This window comes from Macrotis lagotis, chromosome 1, assembly GCF_037893015.1.
Source record: "Macrotis lagotis isolate mMagLag1 chromosome 1, bilby.v1.9.chrom.fasta, whole genome shotgun sequence".
NCBI classification, from domain to species: Eukaryota; Metazoa; Chordata; class Mammalia; order Peramelemorphia; family Peramelidae; genus Macrotis; species Macrotis lagotis.
This window is the reverse complement of record NC_133658.1, coordinates 213818653-213838422: the sequence shown is the minus strand read 5'-3', so window position 1 is coordinate 213838422 and position 19770 is coordinate 213818653. Positions and strand designations below refer to the sequence as shown.

General features: G+C 33.8%; 1 protein-coding gene across 6 annotated transcripts in view; it reads right to left on the bottom strand.

Annotated features, from left to right (window-relative positions):
* The window catches only part of RNF144A (ring finger protein 144A), a 332710-nt gene that overhangs the window by 242915 nt on the left and 70025 nt on the right, over positions 1-19770 (bottom strand). For 3 of the 6 annotated variants that reach the window (XM_074209608.1, XM_074209609.1, XM_074209607.1), the window contains one exon: positions 4989-5134. In XM_074209608.1, the coding sequence (XP_074065709.1) occupies positions 4989-5123 (135 nt within the window). In that variant the 5' untranslated portion in view covers positions 5124-5134. Of the gene's footprint in view, positions 1-4988; positions 5135-6874; positions 8664-19770 lie in introns of those variants that run through there. The other 3 variants (XR_012473405.1, XM_074209610.1, XM_074209606.1) reach the window with 3 other exon arrangements.

Below are 19770 nucleotides of genomic sequence, written 5' to 3'. Positions count from 1 at the left end.
TGCAATTCGCTAACTACAAGGGCAAAAAAAAAAAATCAGCAATTAGAATCATATACATATATAGTTTCAAATGTAAGAAAGGGTTTTTCTGGACAAAACTATAATTTTACATGAAACTAACTCTGTAATCCATATCAACATGCTTGACCATGATGTGCATCTCTTCAGAAATGTAGGAATTAATTTTGATCTTCTAAATTGAATGACATGGTGCTTTTTTTTCTCTATTTCTTCCAACAAACTCTGTCCTACTCCACCTCCCTCCTAACTCAGGAACCTGTCACAAGCAATTTCCTTTCTCCTAAGTAGAAGGTTTTAAACTGTGGCTTTAATGTTATTAAAAGGATATTTTTTGCATATCAATAAGCAACATGGAATTACAGAATCTCAGATTTGGAAGGAACAGCTAAGGTCACATATTTTAATTCTCAGTAGAATAGGAATTCACTCTATTAACACCCCCTAGAAGCAGTTATGAAGTCTCTACTTGAAGTTTTTTAGTTAAAGAAAATTCCCTATCCTCCACAGGCAGAATTTCATTCATACAAAACTAGAAAATATTTGTTTCGTCAATGACCCTGAGATCACACCAGGTTGACTATTTCTTCCAAGATAGAGGTCATAACTCATCACATGTGATTCTTACCCATTTTGATATTGTCTAAGTATTAAGAGAAGGAATCCATTTAAAAAGTAAGATAAACTTCCTTACTTTCTCTTGACATCACAAAAAGGATCCTCGATGAGCACATTGACTATATATCCATTATTCCTTACTCCTGCCATATGAACAATCCAAGTTCTTTTTAAGTAATACATTTCTTTGAGGATGACATTTTTAAATCAATTTCTCCATTACAATTCCCATTTTATAATGTGTTGTAGATTCTTCATACTCATACTAAGGTTTTCTATTATTCTGTGAGTGTTAGATATTTTCAATACTTCTTCAGAAACTATAGGGTCCCTACTGTCTCAAAGGACAGAAAATCTTTTGGAGAATACTTGTATTAAAATGATGGGCTTTATGTCTAGCCAAAAGTCTGTCTTTTCTAAATCTTTCTCCCCATAGTACCCAATTCTGTTGTCAGGAGCTAAGGAGAACTTTGCTCCTTTCAACCTTTCCCCCAAGATTTTTCTTTCACAAATGAAACATCCACAATTCATTCAAATGCTCTTCATTTGGTTTCCAGTAATTTCATAATCTTGACTATACTTTTTCATCCATCTGGTACTTATAAAGTTCATTTTTTTTGAACCAGCAAATATAAGGCTTTATTTTTACTGGTCAACATACTAATGTCTAAACTATTTCTGCCAAGTTTCATTTAAACATTTAAACTAGTCAAATATACTTTCTCAAAACAAAAAAAATTGTAAAAGAAAAGAAAAAATGATAATAAAGAAGAATAAAGGTGCTGCAGATCATCAGCCCTAGAGTCAGGAGGACATGAGTTCAAATTATGACTCAGACACTTACTAGCTGAGTGATCCTGGGGCAAGTTCAATTGCCTCCCTGTACCAGGGGTGGGGTGGGGGGGGGAGAGAAGAGAAGAGAGAAGAAAATGATTGATATTTGGTGGTAAATATATCAGTTAAGAAAACAGGACAGTAGTACAATAGTAGGCAAATTAACTGGGAAAGAAAAGCAAAATAATTACTTTTACTTAAGTAATAAAAAAAATTTACCTCCTTAAAATACTTTCCATAAGCACTTATGTTATTTTTCCTATAATTTCTTGTTTTACGTGATTTTATACTGAATTAAAAACTGACAGATTATCATTATGAAAGTACATTTTTATCACGTTATGGTATTAAGAATATATTAGATAAGCAATACATTTGTGTTTTCCCAATTACAACCTTAATTATATCAAAGATTTCAATCAGGAAATTTCCAAGAGCACTTAAATATGATTATTTCTATTTTAGGAAGAATTTTTTAAGAAATAAATGGAAAATTTAAGAAATAAACTAAGAAAGAAAGAAGAGCTTAAAATCTAATGGGGGAGAATTATAAGGAGGTAACAAGTATGGAAGTTATTTCCAAGCAAAGCAGTACATATAGAATGGAATGAGTCCAGTTTCTATCCCATATTAAGATAGATAGTAGAAAAAATTTGGCACTTCACCCTTCAGGAGGTGGCTGTCAGTCAAGGCTTCAGTTAGCATGGCTAATCTTTCAACATATTTGTTGTAATATTCCTTCTCCATGTAAGAATCTTTGTAATTCTAGAATGATTATTCTTTTATATATATATATATATATATATATATATACACACATATATATATATAATTCAATTTATTTATCTAATCATTTGCTCTATGGAAACAAGATCTGTATGACCATGGGTCTTCTATTTTTTTTTAATCTTCAAATATTTTGACAGAAGGATGCTTTTACCATCCAATGAAGATGCTCGAATATTTTGAGCCCAGTTGATCTTCCTCTAATAATGGTTTTATTATAAACCCTTCAATAAAAAGTGTGGCTTATTAATAAAAATCTTTTTTTCTTTCTTACAGTCTGTAGTACTCTAGTTTTTGAATTGCTTTCCCCATGATAAGCATTTTTTCATAGCAATGCAACCATTTTTTCACCTACTCATTATTCTTTCAAAGTAAGATATATCATAGAATATGCATCCATGTCATAAAATTCAGAACACAATGGAGAGAATAAAGTAAAAGTGGAAAAATTAGGCCACTATGACTTCATATGATAAATCAATTAACATTTATATAGCACTTACTATGTGGCAGGCACTATGATAGCACTTTATAATTATTTCTTTTGATCCTCACAACAATCCTCAAAGGTAATTACTTATTATTATCCCCACTTTACAGATGATAAAACTGAAGCAAACAGAGGTTAAGTGACTTGAGCAGGGTCACAAAGTTAAAAAAATGTATGGCTCAAGTTTTGAACTCAAGTTTTCTTGATTCCAAACATGGTGTTCTATCAGCTGTTCCTAATATGGCCAAGATAAATTATTCTGAGTCATCCTATTGGTGTCAGAAGAAGTATACAAATGCATGGCTACTGTAATCACAAAATGAAGTACAATCAAAATTATTGCTTGCTCCAAGTATTCATATATCGCTAAAATAACAATAGTAGAGGTAATAGCAAATGAATATATAATGTTTTATGAATATTCCCTGATTTGTAATAGAGAGATTTTAGGGTTGGGAAAACTTGGCTACAAATCCTGTCTATATTATATATTGGTTATTAAAATTCTGAAAAATAACTTGAGCAGTAGCTCAGATAATTCCCTAGTAAATCACAGAAGGATTACAGACCTGCTCAGTAATTTCCATATTTAGAATTCTATAAACTAATGAAACTACAAATATAATCTAAAACTTGTACATGTACAAACAAATACATACATCAGATAAAGGTATGGCATTTAAAACTATAAGAAATCACTTAAGTAATATTATTATGAACACTGGTTAAAGTATATGAACAGATAATTTTTTTAATGTTTAAATATATTATGATGAAAAGAATGCTCAAAACTCTCAAATAGAAAAACAACTTTAAGATTTATTTTACTCCCACTAGAATTTTAACAGCAAAAATAATAAATTTCTTTGTTGGCAGGGTTATAAAAAACTATCACTCTGAAACTAAAAATTATTCAAATCTTGTGGAGAGCAATATAATCTACAATGAATGAATCATACACAATCAAGCATATTTTTTTCACCTAGTTATTTCATTGTCAGGCTATTAGCCCAAAAATATATTAAATAGGGAAAAAAGAACTATCTGAAGAAGAACAAATAAATATATGTAATATGTCATAATATATAACATATTACATATATATAATATATTATATATGTATGCATACATCTACTGCTCTATTCATAACAGAGCAAAAGAAGTAGAAACAAATAGATATTGTGAATAAATTATGATACCTTAAAGCAATAGAACATGCTAGCGCCATACAAAAGTGGGAAACATGCAAAGATGTTTAAGAAGTAATGCAGAACAAAGAATTAGATCCATAAGCAGACTGACTAAAACTATTTCGAAAGGAGAAAAAAAGGAAGGGGAAAAATAAGGTCAAAGGTATAAAATAGACTGACTTGGAAAAAAACAGGGAAAAAAATCTGTTTATTTCACATTTGGTTCTGTTTTCTTAAAGGTCTTGGTGTATCATTATTTTATGTTTTGCTTTTGTTGATTGTTGACATTTTATAGCAAAAATATGATTCAAATAATATCCAAGAAATAAATAGGGAAGGAGAAACACACTTAGATGAGTTTAACTGAATATAAATTTTTGTTTTTGCCTAGAGAAAACAACTCTATGTTTGGGGGTCAATGGAAGAAATTTAATTTAACTCCTACCTGAATAGGTTTGCCCTCTCTAACATCCCAAGTCTCCACTAAAAGGCCTCCAGTAAGGTCCATTACCTCCCAAGGTCCCAAGGTAGACCATTTTGCTTCTTAGCTCTAATTGTTAGGCAATTGTCTTTATGTCATTTAAGAAAGAGAAAACTCATCCAGTAGGTGCAGTTTTGATTACCTCTATGGAAACTTCACTATGATCTAATGATAAAATCATTCTAAGACTGACAACTTCAGCAACTGAAATGTGCATGAGTTTTTTGCAGAGAAAACAACTTAGAAATAGATTTAGAAATAAGCCTGTAGCTGTCAAATTGAGTTATCAACTAGTGTCATATAGTTTATTTTTTAACAGAAAAACCCATAAATGAGGTTTTTTTTTAAAGTGTGCTTGAAAAGTATTTTTTTCTATATGATGTCCTTGGCATCATAAACAATAATGAATTAAAAAATCTGAACTTGGGAGCTCCAGCATCTTCAGAGACATATCCCTCTGAATGTAGAATGAATTGAGCTAACAAGAATCGTGTGTGTGTGTGTGTGTGTGTGTGTGTGTGTGTGTGTGTGTGTGAAATAATTTCAAAACATATGTTTCAAAAGAACCAACCAGGGTACAGAAGACGCATTGGCACTGGGTTATTGTTGTCATCTGCTCCAAAGGATATTCCCCAAGACAGAGTTTACAAGACACCAAGGGATCGAGCGCCAAGTCCCACGTAGGCCTGTATCTTGCCATAGTCATCGTTGAGCAACCTAAAATGAGTGAAATGAAAGATCAGCACCACAAATGGCCTTCAAACTAAAGTTCAACCACCACTACTAAGCAAATATCAGTTTTATGTAATCTAAGTGACTAAAGCCGCTATACAAGTCCTGTTATAGAGGCAAGCAGGAAGGTATCAATTTGTATAACTTCTTTCTCAACCATATTGTCTTTATGAGAAAGTTCTAAATATCCATGGAAGATATTCTTAATAAAAATATGAAAAAAGGAAAAGCAGAACTTTATAATTTCTTACAGAAGACATAGTAACACAAGTGAAGGGTCTTTAGAATATAAGAAAGATTAATTTTTTTTTTAGTCATACTCTAGAAAACAGAAAACAGGCTTAAAATAGGCTTCTCAACAAGGTGTCTCCCATGCAAAGGTTGAGAAGATACTTCATTCCTCGAAAGTATTCAGTGATCTTTTGATTAGGGTAAGGGATTAAGGATTGGATCTAAAATTTCTTTAGTAGATAAATTCAGTAGAATACCAAATTTCAATTAAGCAAACTTCTTCAAAATGAACACCATCAACTTTTTTGTCTTAAAGATTTGTCTAGAGTACTAAAAGGCTAAGTAACTCACCTAGGATCACCTAGTCAATATGTGCCTGAAATTAGAATTATACTGAGTAATAAAACAGGGACATGCATATTCCACAACAGTGTTTGCCACCATCATGGAGGATGTCGTATTCAACATTCTACGAACAAGTCCTATTCCTCGCTGTGGCATGGAGGTGACCATGGGCTCTTAACATTTTTGAAAGATGAGTGTAAACTTTGACAGTTTTTACTAAACTAAAAGTTTTTGAGCACAATTCCAAAGATAGAGTATCTGCTAACTGAGGACCAATATGGATAAGCAAGGAAAAGGCTCATCACCAATTGGCTGGCCACTAGATGAATTCTCTAGCCACGAAACACAAGAAATCAATGAGGAAAATACAAAATGGCCTTCAGTACCATACAGCAGAGGTAATAGGAGAGTATTTGGAAAGGAGGTTAAGAATGGAAGACTTATCACCAGTTGGCTGACCACTAGGTGATGAATTCTTTGACTATGCCAATATGAGAAACAGAAGAAGAAAATACAAAATAATTTTCAGTCATTTAAACATTCAGGCAGCAGCCATCTGCTTCTGCAGGGGCAGCAGCAGACTGACAGGAAACGAGGCAGAAAGTTCAAAGAACCACACAAGTAATTCCATAGTACACTTAAATAAGTAATAGTAATCATAATCATTAACAACAACACCATATCATCATCATCATCATCATCATCATCATCATCATCCCCATAATTCTGACTGTTACTAGAGTTGTCCCCAAGACACTTTTAACAAGCCTACAGAAGATGAACTAACCTTCACAATACTTTTTAATTCAATTCTAAAAGGGAGTTATTTTATATGCCTTTGCAAAAGTTTGCAGAACATTAAATATAAAAGAAATATAGCATGATAGTAGCTTATCCCAGGACAATTTTTCTCTGACTTCCACAGAAAAAAGATGAGAACAAGACTGATAAATAAGAGAAGATGAGATGACAACAATAACAATAATAGCTTATATCTATATACATAGTGCTTTAAAGTTTGCAGAATGCTCACACACAAATTATCTCATTTGAACCTCACAACAAGCCTGGGAGGTAAGTACTACAAGTTTTATTATATCCATTTTACAGATGAGGATACTGAGATTCAAGAGAGGTTAAGTGACTTACCCATGGTCACACAGCTAGGAAGTGTCAGAGGCAAGGTTCGAACCCAGGCCTTCCTGACTCCAAGTCCAGCACTGTCCACCAAGCCAATTCTATTTAGGTACAATGTTTCAGAGTTGTATCTATTGCATAAAGTGAGATTCACTTGTACAGTTAATCAGAGTGCCATAATTGAAAGTTTATATTAAGGGCAATTATAATTCAATGTGAGTAACAACAACTCAAATATGTTAGACACATCAAAAGTTTTATTTATAATCAAATTTTCCTCTGACCTGCATATTGATTTGATTCTAAAATAAATATTCTTTGTGCCTAAGACTACACTTGAAACTGAAGAGAAAAAAATAAAAATAAAAGTAAATCATTCATTCTTTCATTCCATGAATTTTTAAGTTCATGTTAAATGCAAAACACTGTTATTAGCATCTTAAGACCATGAATACTGAGCTGGAAGGAAACTGAGGCCTCTATAATATAATCTCTTTACTTTATTGTTAAGGGTAACTGAAGCCCAGAATGGTGATTAAGATGGCAGATCTAGGTTTCATAAAATGCTATTTCATTCAGTATTATTTTCATTGTACAACATTTTTTTTTCTCTTCACAAGTAAAGTATAGGTCATAAAGATCAAGACAAGGGACCCTGTCTTCTTCACTCAAGGTTTATAATACTGGGAAAAAAGAACTGATCCATTTAAGGGATAAATTATATAGTATGGGTTCACATGTAAGGCAACTTTGAGGAGGGAATGGAATGTGGGCTGAAAGAAAGAAGGGTGTGAAATGACCCCTGAAATAGGGATAAAGGAAGGTAAGAGAATTAGGTAATAGGTGGGGCAGAGGAGGAGATACAATGAGCATAGTTTTCTGAGAGAAATAAGGAATATTCTAACTACATGGAAGATCAAGACACTAGGAATGATGGCTACCTCAGTTGAAATAATTAGAACCACTTCTAAAAAATTATCCTTGTTCTCAAGATTTAGAGATTTTGAATATTAAAGTTTTATGCAAATTTCTGCCTTTTAAAATAAAAATTTACTATACAGTAAAGAAATGTATGAAAAATGTGAAGAACCTTCCTCAAAAGAGACTGTTTATATTACTTTCTAAAATTTTCATGTGTGAGAACTTTAAAAGACCCACCTACATCTACCCATCAATCAATTCAATGATGTTTCAAAAAGACACTGATTTCCAGGGGAAGACTCATTAGATTATAGGCTTAGAGCTTGAAGGGAACCTTAGAAATCATCTTCATTTTATGAAGGAAACTGAGATACATGGAAAGGTTCAGAAACTAGCCTAAGGTCACAAAGACCATAAGGTCCTAGCACTTTACCATCTCAATATTTTAATGTAAAAATACTTTTCTAGGAAGTAAATATAATCTTTTTTTTTTTTTGAGGGGGGAAGGACTCCCTACATAAAGGTCTTAAAAGGATACTCTAGAAATGATCAAAAGAGGGAACTAAGCATATCTAGCCAGAGGTCTAAATGTGATGCATGAAGATCTAATAACCCTCCAGACCCTTCATTCACTTTCTCTAATTCCAGGAATTAGATCTCAATTCTCAACTCAAACAAGAAAATAACAGCTTTTACAAAAAGTATCATACCAAATCTGTGAAGTGGATAGTAGAGATAGTTTAAGTGTCATTGCACAGATGAAGAAACTGAGACTTAGAAGTGGCATCAGCAAGGATTTGATTGCATAGTTCAACAGACTCCAAGTTTGGAACTCTATTTTATGTCTCAACCACACAGTTTCTGCTAATAGCTCCTTTCTACTTCTTTCCCACCCCCTCCCCCCATCCATATCATCCCTTACCTGAGAAATCACTGTTCTTGTCCTTAAAACTTGTTGTAGGTATTAAGTTTCTCACTTCCACTCTTCCTAGTCTAAGCCCACTATCACCACTCTCCCTCTTCTGATTTTCTTTTAGTGATCAAAATATTTCTGATGTCTCAAATTAATGAACTTAATCTTTATGGCTTCCTAGAGAAGGCCTTTTAATCAAAATATCTACTGGTATAGAGGTGACCAAAACCTCTGGCAGGGTTTAGGAAGCTGGGAGGCTTTTGAGTTATCTTTTCCGGTAACAGCCTAGCTACAAAGGGAAAACCTGAAGAATTCTTTGGCCATGGCAACCCATAAAACAAAACAAAGCACAATACAAAATGGACCCTAGTCCTATGGTACTCCTTTCTATTTCTATAATGACAGTGGTGAGATATGAGAAGGAAGAGCAAAAGATGCTAAGAATTATACACTTTTATCTATAAACTAGAGATAATTTGAGTGAGATCCTTGTCCAGTGACAATAAGAAAAAATTCTACTTTGGAAGAAAGTTGCCATATTAGTCTTGACATTTTACTGTACATGAAACCAGAGGATAGAAGGAATTTGCAGCTATATATGGAAGGAAGGATGAGTCACAGGTTCTCTTGGAGAGGCAGATGAACAAACTAGCAAAGCTGATTTAACAATAAATCCAAAGGCTACAAGAAACATAATTTAATGGGAAATTTTGGTTCTTTGTTATTGTAGTGTCCATAACTAAATCACTGTTAATAAGACCACCCACCATGAAAATGATCAAAGCTTATGCACCACAATCTGGTGCTAGTTAAGAGAAAATTTTTCTGTCTTGGTTCCAAAGAGAACTGGAGTCTTAAGTCAGAGGAGATTGCAGATTTGGGTTCTTGTAATTAATAACAGTATGGCTTTGAGCAAGTCACTTAACACCTGTGGGCCTCAGTTTCCTCACCTATAAAATATAAAGATAGGACTAGATGGTCTCTGAGGTCTCTCCCTAGCAGCTCTTAGTTTATGATCCTATGAAATTCTATATAAAGCACATGGTAAAAAAAAACTTTACAAATGTAAACAAAATACCTATAATAACTGGTGAATTCATAGCAAAAATAGAAAAAGGTAAAGAAAGAAAAAAAGAAAAGAATGTTTTGGAAAATATGGATCAGGAAGAAGGAATGAAAGAAACCAAATATTTATAGTTTATACAGAAGCCACAAACTGACACATAATAAATACTTTCTTCAAGAAAAGAATCAGAAGGCATTAAGTCTGGTGAAGACAGAAAAACAGCATAACTTAAATGATATTAAATAAATTTTAACATGCAGAAAAGATTCATTATAGTGACAGTCGTTCCTTTTTCTGTAGATAAGGACCATAAGAGGGATGTTGAGAGTTCCACTGTATTTTACTATTGTCAGACTACATCTGTAGTCACTTCTAGGCATTGTATTTCGGGAATCACATTGAAATGTTACAGAAAAGAGAGTTAAGAGAGTGCACAGATAGTGAGGATACTCAAGAACATATAAGGATCAATAGAAAGAATGAATATATTTGACTTGGAGAAAAGTTTATTCAAATAGTCTGGCTATTTGAAAAAAAAAACCTTTAAGTTAATTAGTTGAAGGCTGGTCAGACAGAAGTGTGACTACATTTATTTTACTTGACCTAGTTTGGAAAAATTGGGAGAAATGAGTATAAGTAAAAGGGAAGTGGATTTCAGTTGCCTAAAAGGGGAAAGGGAAATAAATATCTATATCTATATCTACATCTATATATGATTTTTCAAGAAATAATGAATTTACCATCCCTGAAAATTTGTAAAAGGAAGCTAGAGGATCATTTTTTTAATTTTGGAAAATACTAGATGACTGTAGTTCCAGCAGGAGATGGATTAGGTAACATTCTAAAACCCTTCCAATTTTCAAACTCTTTGACTACCCGCAATCTAAAAGAATTTGAAAAGGATCCCTAAAGATTCTTTCTCCTAACATTAAGTCTTCCATAGGAATAGGCCAGTGTCTTCACAGGAAACGGAATTATTCATAATATTGTCTGCTTCCTGAATGATGCCCACCTCTTACTGCCTTCCCCCCCCCCAAAATACCTACGTTTTATCCATTTTTTAAAAATCCCTTTTCACAAAACCTTCCCTATATAGTTCCCCAACCCTTACTACACATGTGTACACACACACACACACACACACACACATACACACACACACACAAACACTTCAAATGGTACTTAATGCCAGACTTGAAGACATTTCCTGACTGTTACTGGAGAAGGAAATAGTGAAACACTCCAGTATCTTTGCCAAGATAATCCCAAATTATGTCTGCATTTAAACTCCATAGTTTCTTCTCTGAATATGGTATTTCCCATCTCAAAAGTCTTTTAGAATTGTCTTTGATTACTTTACTGCTGAAATGAACACATTCATCATAGTTGATCATCATGTAAATGGTGCTTCTCAGCACTAGAAAAGATATAAATATGAAAGTACTCTCACTCTCTTCTTGAAAACATTTAGATGAAAGTAGAAAAATTAAATTTCAAAATCTAATTCTGATGGTGATATGATGTGAAAGAGGATAACAGAAATCTCAAATTCTCAAGGGGCTTCAGCAAGGGTCACCTAGGTCTACTCAAAGCTGAATGCAAAACCTTGCCATTTACAATTTTCCTTGATAGGCTACCATCTAGTCTCTGCCCCAAACCTCCAGTCTCAGGTAAATTTAACAACTGCTTTCTCTGGTAGCTCACTCTGGGATAGCTTTCAATATCAGGAAATCTTTCATTAACATTAAGAATTTTTTTCCATGAGAATTTACCCCTCTGTAATTTTGACCCTAATCTAGTAGTTCTAATTTCTGGAACCAAAGAGAATAAATCTACTCTCTCTCTTCTATAAATTAAGACCCTTAAATTCTAGAAGAAAGCCCCTTCAGTCCTCTCTAGACTAGACATTTGCAGATACTCATATGAAATTGTCTCCAGGCTGTTCATCATCTTGAGGCAGTTAGATAGAGCAGTGGGCAGGAAATCACTGAGTCTGAATTAAGAAAACCTAAATTAAAATTCAGCCTCAGACATTTAGTATTTTTGTGAACTTGCGTCAGTTACATAACTACTGTATGACTCAGTTTCCCCAGTTGTAAAATGGGAATAAAATAATTTTGCCTCCCTAGTTAGTTTTCAAATCAAAGGAGAGAATATTTGTAAAGTGTTTGGCAGAGTGCTGGCACACAGATTTTTTAAAACTTATTTTCATCCATATGCACATGTATATTTCCAAGTTACAAAATTTCCTGCCACCTTCCCTGCCCATCCCCCTCCCCTCGGAGGGGGAACAGTCAGATTATCATTTTACATACATATTTTGATAAACATGTTTACAAATTAGTAATTTTAGGCATGAGGAATTAGGATTAAGAGAGACATATGAGAGATAACTTTTATGAAGTGTTCATCAGATTCTGAACGTTTGTTTGTGTGTGTGTGTGTGTGTTTGTGTCTTTTGTTTTGTTTTTCTTGCTCTGGATGGGATAATACAGTCCATAGCCAGTCAAATACAGTTGTCCTAATTCTCTAGACTACAGAGAGGAGTTGCTTCCATCAAGTTTGTCCATCTTACAGTATTGTAGTTAATGTGTACATTGTTCTCTTACTCCCTTCACTCCACATCAGATCCCTTAAAGTTATTCCATACTTCTCGAGTCCAAACATTTATGGTTTCTTATAGAACAATAGTTTTATATAGTATTCATGTACAATAATTTGTTTAGCTATTCCCCAATTAATGGAGATCCCCTCAATTTCCAAATCTTTGTCACTACAAAAGGAGCTGTCATGAATATTTTGGAAGATGTAGGAGTTTTCCCACTTTTTTTTTATAATTTCTTCTGGATATAGACCTAGAATTGGAATTGCTGGGTCAAAGAATATGAACAGCTTAACTGCTCTTTGGGCATAGTTCCATATCGCTCTCCAGAAAAGTTGGATCCATTCACAACTCCACCAGCAATGCACCAGTGATGTCTGAATCATCCCACAACCTCTCCAACATTTATCATCTTCCCTTTTTCTCATCTTGGCTAATCTAACAGGTGTGAGATGAGACCTCATTGTTGTTTTAATTTGCATTTCACTAATCAATAATGATTTGGAACTTTTCAGATGATTATATATAGCTTTAATTTCTTCACTTTTAAAACTACCTATACATATCCTTTGACCATTTTTCAATTGGGTAATGAGTTATGATCTTATAAATTTGATGCAATTCTCTATTTTAAAAATGAGAACTTTATCATAACTCCAGTTGTGAAGATTTTTTCCCAGCTTTTTGATTTCCTTCTATTTTTTTTGTTAATGCAAAAACTTGAATTTGATATAGTCAAAGTCATTCATTTTGCAGTTTGTAATGTGCTCTAATTCTTGCTTGATCATAAATTTATCCCCTTTCCATAGATCTGATAGAGTATTTCTTGGTCTATTAATTTATCTATGGTATTGTTCTTTATGTCTAAATCTTGTACCCATTGTGATATTATTTTGGTATAGGGCGTGAGATGTGGAGCTATGCCTACTTTTTGCCACGCTATTTTCCAATTTTCCCAACAATTTTTGTCAAATAGTGAGTCTTTAACCTAGAAGCTTTCTTTGCATTTCTCAAACAATGAATTGCTGTAGTTATTTACTGAATTTCTTTTGAACCTATCCTAATCCATGGATCCATTATTGTATTTAACCAGTACCATGCAGTTTTGATAACTGCCACTTCATAGTACAGTTTCAGATCTTGTAGCCACCTCCCTTTACATTTTTCATCAGTTCCCTTGCTATTCTTGCCCTTTTGCTCCTCCGGATGAATTTTGTTACTATTTTTCTAGCTCAGTAAAGTAGTTATTTGGTAGTCTGATTGGTATGGCACTGAATAAGTAATTTAATTTGGGTAGAATTGTCATTTTTATTATATTAGCTCAACCCAACCAGGAACATTTGACATTTTTTCCAATTTTTTAGATATGACTTTATTTGGGTGAGGAGTGCTTTATAATTGTACTCAAATACGTTTCTGGGTTTGTCTTGGGAGATAGATTCCCAAGTATTTAATGCTGTCTATTGTTACTTTATATGTAATTTCTCTATCTCCTGCTCTTGGGCTTTGTTGTTCCCATACAGAAATGCTGATGATTTATGTGGGTTTATTTTATATCCTGTTACTTTGCTGAATTTGTTAATTGTTTCAAGGAGATTTTTAGATGATTTTCTTGGGTTTATTTTATATCCTGTTACTCTGATGAATTTGTTAATTGTTTCAAGGAGTTTTTTAGATGATTTTCTTGGGTTTTCTAGGTATACCACCATATCATTTGCAAAGAGTGAAATGAAAGTTTTGTTTCCTCATTGCCAATTCTGATTCCTTCAATTCTTTTTCCTCTCTTATTGCTACTGCTAGCATTTCCAATACTATATTGAAGAGTAATAGTGATAATGGGCATCCTTGTTTCACCCCTGATCTTATTGGAAATGCTCTGAGTTTATTCCCATTATGTATAATATTTGTTGATGGTTTTAGATAAATGCTATTTATTATTTTATTATTTATTATTTTAAGGAAAATTCCATTTATTCCTAAACTTTCTAATATATTTAATAGGAATGGATGTTGTATTTTATCAAAGGCTTTTTCAAAATATAATTGAGAAAATCATATGATTTCTGTTTGTTTTGCTACATATAGAAGATGTTAATCTAAATTGTTATCTCCTTCCCTTCCAACTAGCAACTGAACAAATAGCAATCAAGTTAACATTTTGATTCTTTTTCTAAAACTTTAAACTATTTTGGCCAATCTGACCATGGAAAGTTGAAAGTTAAAATTTGGTTTCAACATTATATTCCTCTCACAAGGTTACTAATGTATTGTAGCCATTCTCTACAAACTAAACATAAAAACACAAAGTTCCTCTCTCCTCCTCTATTCTTACCCATGCCCTTGATTCTGCCAAATCCTCCTATGTACCAGAAAAATCCAGCTTAAAAATATTTCCTTCAATCCCTCTGACCTGAAGTTTAAAGAATGAATCTTTCAGGGTTATACTTTCCCTCATACACTTAATCAATTCTGCTTCATAGTTTCTATATATACTCTGCTCTTTCTCACAGAGATAGCAAGTTTATGTGGAAAAGAAACAATAGAACTGGATTCAAAAACTGGTATTTAGTAAAGGCATGCAATCTAAGGTTCTTGCCTTCTCAGTCCTTGGTTCTAACATATTCAAAGACATTCAACTAGATGTCTCCCCAAGATTCCAATTCTATGAACTGGGTGAGTCACAATAATTTTGAAAATCTAAAGAGCAGTGAGAATACCAGCTTAATTCTATCAATTTTTATCCACTTGTTTTAAGAAAGGACAACTTTGTGGTTTAGAGAGACAGACAGGATTTGGGGGCATCACCTGCTTTCATTTTGCTTCCTTAGCTAATATTCTGGAGATCGGCCAGAGAGCTTAAGGAGCTCATTTTTCAATACCCTAGTCCTGAACGGCAACAAAAACAAACATTTTTCTCACCACAGCTACTGGGCAGAAAATTATAGCTCTGTTTCCAGGACAACTAGCTTGGAAAGAAATTTTTTTTTTTGGTGTAAGATCCTTCTTATCAGTCACTTGCATTGAAGGGAGAGGATACAATAGGCCAAATACCATGATGGGGTGGGAAGTGCCAGTAAATCTGAATTCTAATCTTAATTATCAGTAGTTAGCTAGGGTAATCTTGGGAAAAACCACCTAAATTCTCCAGGTCTTAGCCTTCTCATTTTGAAAATCAGAATAATAATACTTGTGACTACTTTAAGAAAACAAACACAATAGGCTATGATGAAAAGGATATTTTAATTCCTGGTCATAGTCAAGAAACCTGAACTAGAAGATGGTTCTGTCCCACCAGGTGTAACTGTATGTAAATCACTTTCCTTCTTATGGTGGAAATTTTCTTAAAAAAAAAAATGAAAGGAATTGAAGCAAGTGATCACTAAGGCCCCCTCCTTCTAACTTTAAAGCTGATTTTACATATCCTGAGTTCTATCATTTACTGGTTAAATGACCTTATATAAGTTACCAGTTCCCTTATTTGTAAAATTTAAGTAACACCTGCAACAACTGTCAACGTTATAAGGAAAGTAATTAGTAAGCTATAAAAGCATTGTTAATTTAAGCTATTTTTCTTATCATTGACTTTAAACAAAAATTTAACCCCATTACACAGTCCTTCCAAAAATGAATTCTATAATTCCATAAGTGTCTAAGTGCTTCTTCTACTGTTAGGAAACTGCTCTAGGAGGAAGAGAAAAATCTTACAGGTAGAGATATTAATTGAAAAATGGGTGAATAGATAGGTTGGTTCATGGGAAGAAACTTTATTCCTTCACATTTTTCCCTCACCTAACCAAACCCAATCGAAAAATGGTCAAAAGAATTGCTTCAAGGACACCTTGTCTATGTCCCTATATAGATGGCAAGGGAATACCACTAGATTTCTATCTTTGGTCATTTTGTCTCTTATGACTCTATTCTTTCTTGATGTCTCAGTTCCTAAAACTATATGAAGATTACTCCAAAATCTTCCTAATTAGTTTGAATCTCCAACTGCCTGTGGGAGATCCCCTACCTGGATGGACTAGAGACATCTCCAAAAGAACAAATCTAAATCAGAGTACATTCACTTCCCTTCTTCTCAATTTCTGTTCCATCATCCTGGTTCATGAACTTAGAACTCTCTTCTACTCTCCTTCCCACCCCGCCCCATACATAATCAGGTGCTAGTTCTTGATTCTACCTCTACAATTCTCAAATCTGTCTAGTCTCTACTCATGGGGTTCCAATTTTGGTCGTCCTTTCTCCTCCCCCCATAGTACTGCAATAGCCTGTTTCTTGATCTCACAGCATCCAGTCTCTATCTCTGCTCAAACCATACTAATAGTGATCAAACTGACATTCCTAAATCTACACTCATTACAAGATTAAAAAAATAAACCTTTTCTCTTTTACATTTAAAAGCTTTTACATTATAACTTTATATATCACTCTGCACTCTGTCTGGCACACAAATTTCAACTGACCTAAATTACTGAGATCAGTTAAAACCCAAGCTTAAAAAAGCATCCAGGGCCATCTCTAGCAGTTGCCACTGGACCCAAATGACTCCAGAAGGGAAAGTAAGGCTGGTGACTTTGCACAGCCTCACTTAAATCCAATTCACTTGGCCAATTCCATGGCATCATCTCCCTGATGTCATGGTCCTTTTCCAGAACAAAGGAGTTAAACCAGTGGCCACTTCGGTGGCTCCCTTGCTCCCTCCCTCACTTTCTTCCTCTTTTCCTTTCCTTTTCTTCATACCTTTCTCTTCTCTTCCCTCTGTTCGCGTACGGTATCATACCATACCCCTTACTTGCAGGTGCTCTGCCCAAAGCAATGTGAATTTTGGTTATGGAAACCTCACTAGACATCCTAGGATTTTAGACTACATTTCTTTCTTTTTTTTTTAAATTTATTTAAGGCAGTGGGGTTAAGTGACTTGCCCAAGGCCACACAGCTAAGCAATTAAGTGTCTGAGTTCAGATTTAAACTCAGGTCTTCCTGACTTCAGGGCTGGTGCTCTATCTACTTTGCCACCTAGCTGCCCCTACATTTCTTTCTTAAGGAAATGCCTTAAACCCAAATCACTCAAGTTCTCATGGATGGGCCAAAAATAGGTCCCAGGTCAAGGGAGTTTGGGTCCTATTTGGCTCAAAGTTAATGTGAATTATAATTGTTTGTTTTAGCCAAAAATCCTAAGGGTCTTCCCTCAGACTGATTTCTTTTTAAACTAGGTAAAAAATCATTATTTAAACCTAATTGCAAACTTATTGGAGTTGACTTAGTCAACTATAACCAGTTAAAGATGTTAGCTTAAAAAGACCAAGGTCTCCATTGCATCCAGGGCCATCTTCAGTTCTCCTGAATTATATCTGGTCTGTGAACCTAAATGACTCTGGAGGAGAGAGACTGGTGAATTTGCCTTGTCCTCTCTCACTTAAATGCAATTAACTTGCTTGTTGTGGCATCACTTCCCGGATGCCATGTCCTCTTTGATAACAAAGGACAAACAAAAACAACATGTTAGTAAAACCTGCATACTGGTTTTCCCCTCAAACATTAGCATGGGCTCTCATGGTCTCCTAGTCTTCTAGTCCCACAAGGTTGTCTCCCATATATGGAAAGTTCTCCCTTTTCTACTTTGCCTCTAGGTATCTCATTTCCATCACCACCATTTTCTCTGGCTGTCCCTTATACCTGGAATGTTCCCCTTAACTTCCCTCTAATTTCCCAGGCTTCCTTTAATCTTATTCAGATAAGTCTTACACTGAAATAATTATAATAAAAAGGACAAGGATATAAGGGAATACTTTAAATACTATGTAAATGATGATGGAGAAGAAAAGGATTTTTATTCATTATCAAATTTGGGGATAGCTCAGAAAGCTTTATATTAGCCTTCATTTGGATAGGATTTCAGCATATGGAGTAAGAGGAATTAAGTAATCACAAGCATTAAACAAGTACACAGAAATAAATAAGTCCATCATAAGGCCACTCATCGTCACAGAGATTGCTTCAGCTTTGGTACTCACTCTTCTTCAGTAAACTCATTCATTTCTGACCCTCTGACTGGAGGGCAAAGCAAAAATGAATTAAAAACAAACTAATTAAAAAAATACTTTTCTCTCAAAGCTTCCAAATAAGGGAAAGCTGATCTAACACACAAAAATAAGTAGGCATAATATTACATCTAGATATAACTAACCTTTCTTTTGGAACTTGGTTATTGCTTCTCTATTCCTTTCCAGATTTCTTTTTTCATTACCTCTCTTGAAAAATAAAGGACATGAACAAACAGTTCCCAAAAGAAGAAACATAACTCCAATATGAAATGATATTGGCTCCAAATCACTAATAATAAGACAAGTTGAAATAAAAAAAAGCAATTCTGAAATGTTATTCCACATAGGGAAACTGGCAAAGAAGACAAAAATGGAGGATAATAAGCATCAGAGAGCTGATTTAAAGATAGGCAAAAATAATACATTTTTGAAAGATCTGTGAAATCATCTATTTTTAAAGCAATTTGGAATTATTCCAAGAAAATGACTAAAATATCCTTTTGATCCTGAAAGCCCATTGCTAGGTACATATCCCAAGCATATCAACAACAGAAAGAAATCTCCAAGAGATACACATTTACAGCAGTTCTTTTTAGGATGGCAAAAAACTAGAAATAAAGTAAATGCCAGTTGTATTAGGGAATGTCCAAACAAACTGAAATAAATGTAATAACATTTTGCAATGCTATAGGAAACAAAGGAAAAGACTAAAGGGGCCATAGGGAGACATATATGAAATTATGAAAGATAAACAGAACTGAGAAGCAATGCAAAAATGACTACACCAATGTAAATCAAAACAATAACAATAGCAAATCCTTCAAATAATATATCTAATTACAATGAACAAGCTTGGTCTCAAAGAAGAGATTTCAAAAAATACTTTGCTCATTCATTTTCTCTACAAAGAGACTGTGCATATGGGAGATTGTATATATAGGAACAAAGCATGTGGAGATTCAGTTTGTGTTTTAATGATGGAATTACCTTTCACCCTCCTTCTTGTTTCTTCTTTTCCATTAGTTCTTATAACAATATAAGAGATCACTGGGTAGATAGGGGAGAAGGACTGATAGATTTACAAATAAAGGTTATGTTAACAAAAAGATATGAATAAAAATTTTAAAAGATGATCTTGTTCTTTTTAGATTAATGTATTTAGACAAAGGAGATCTTTGTTCTTGAAACTCCTCACTTCCCTACTGATGAGCTATATATAACTTTGGGAAAGTCTAATTGCTCTGGGTCTCAGTTATCTCAACATCTTTATAATGAGGATGATACTTTATCCACTTCAGAAGATATTAAAGGTCTATACAATATATGATTTTAAGATTAATAAAGCAAAATTTCTTTCCT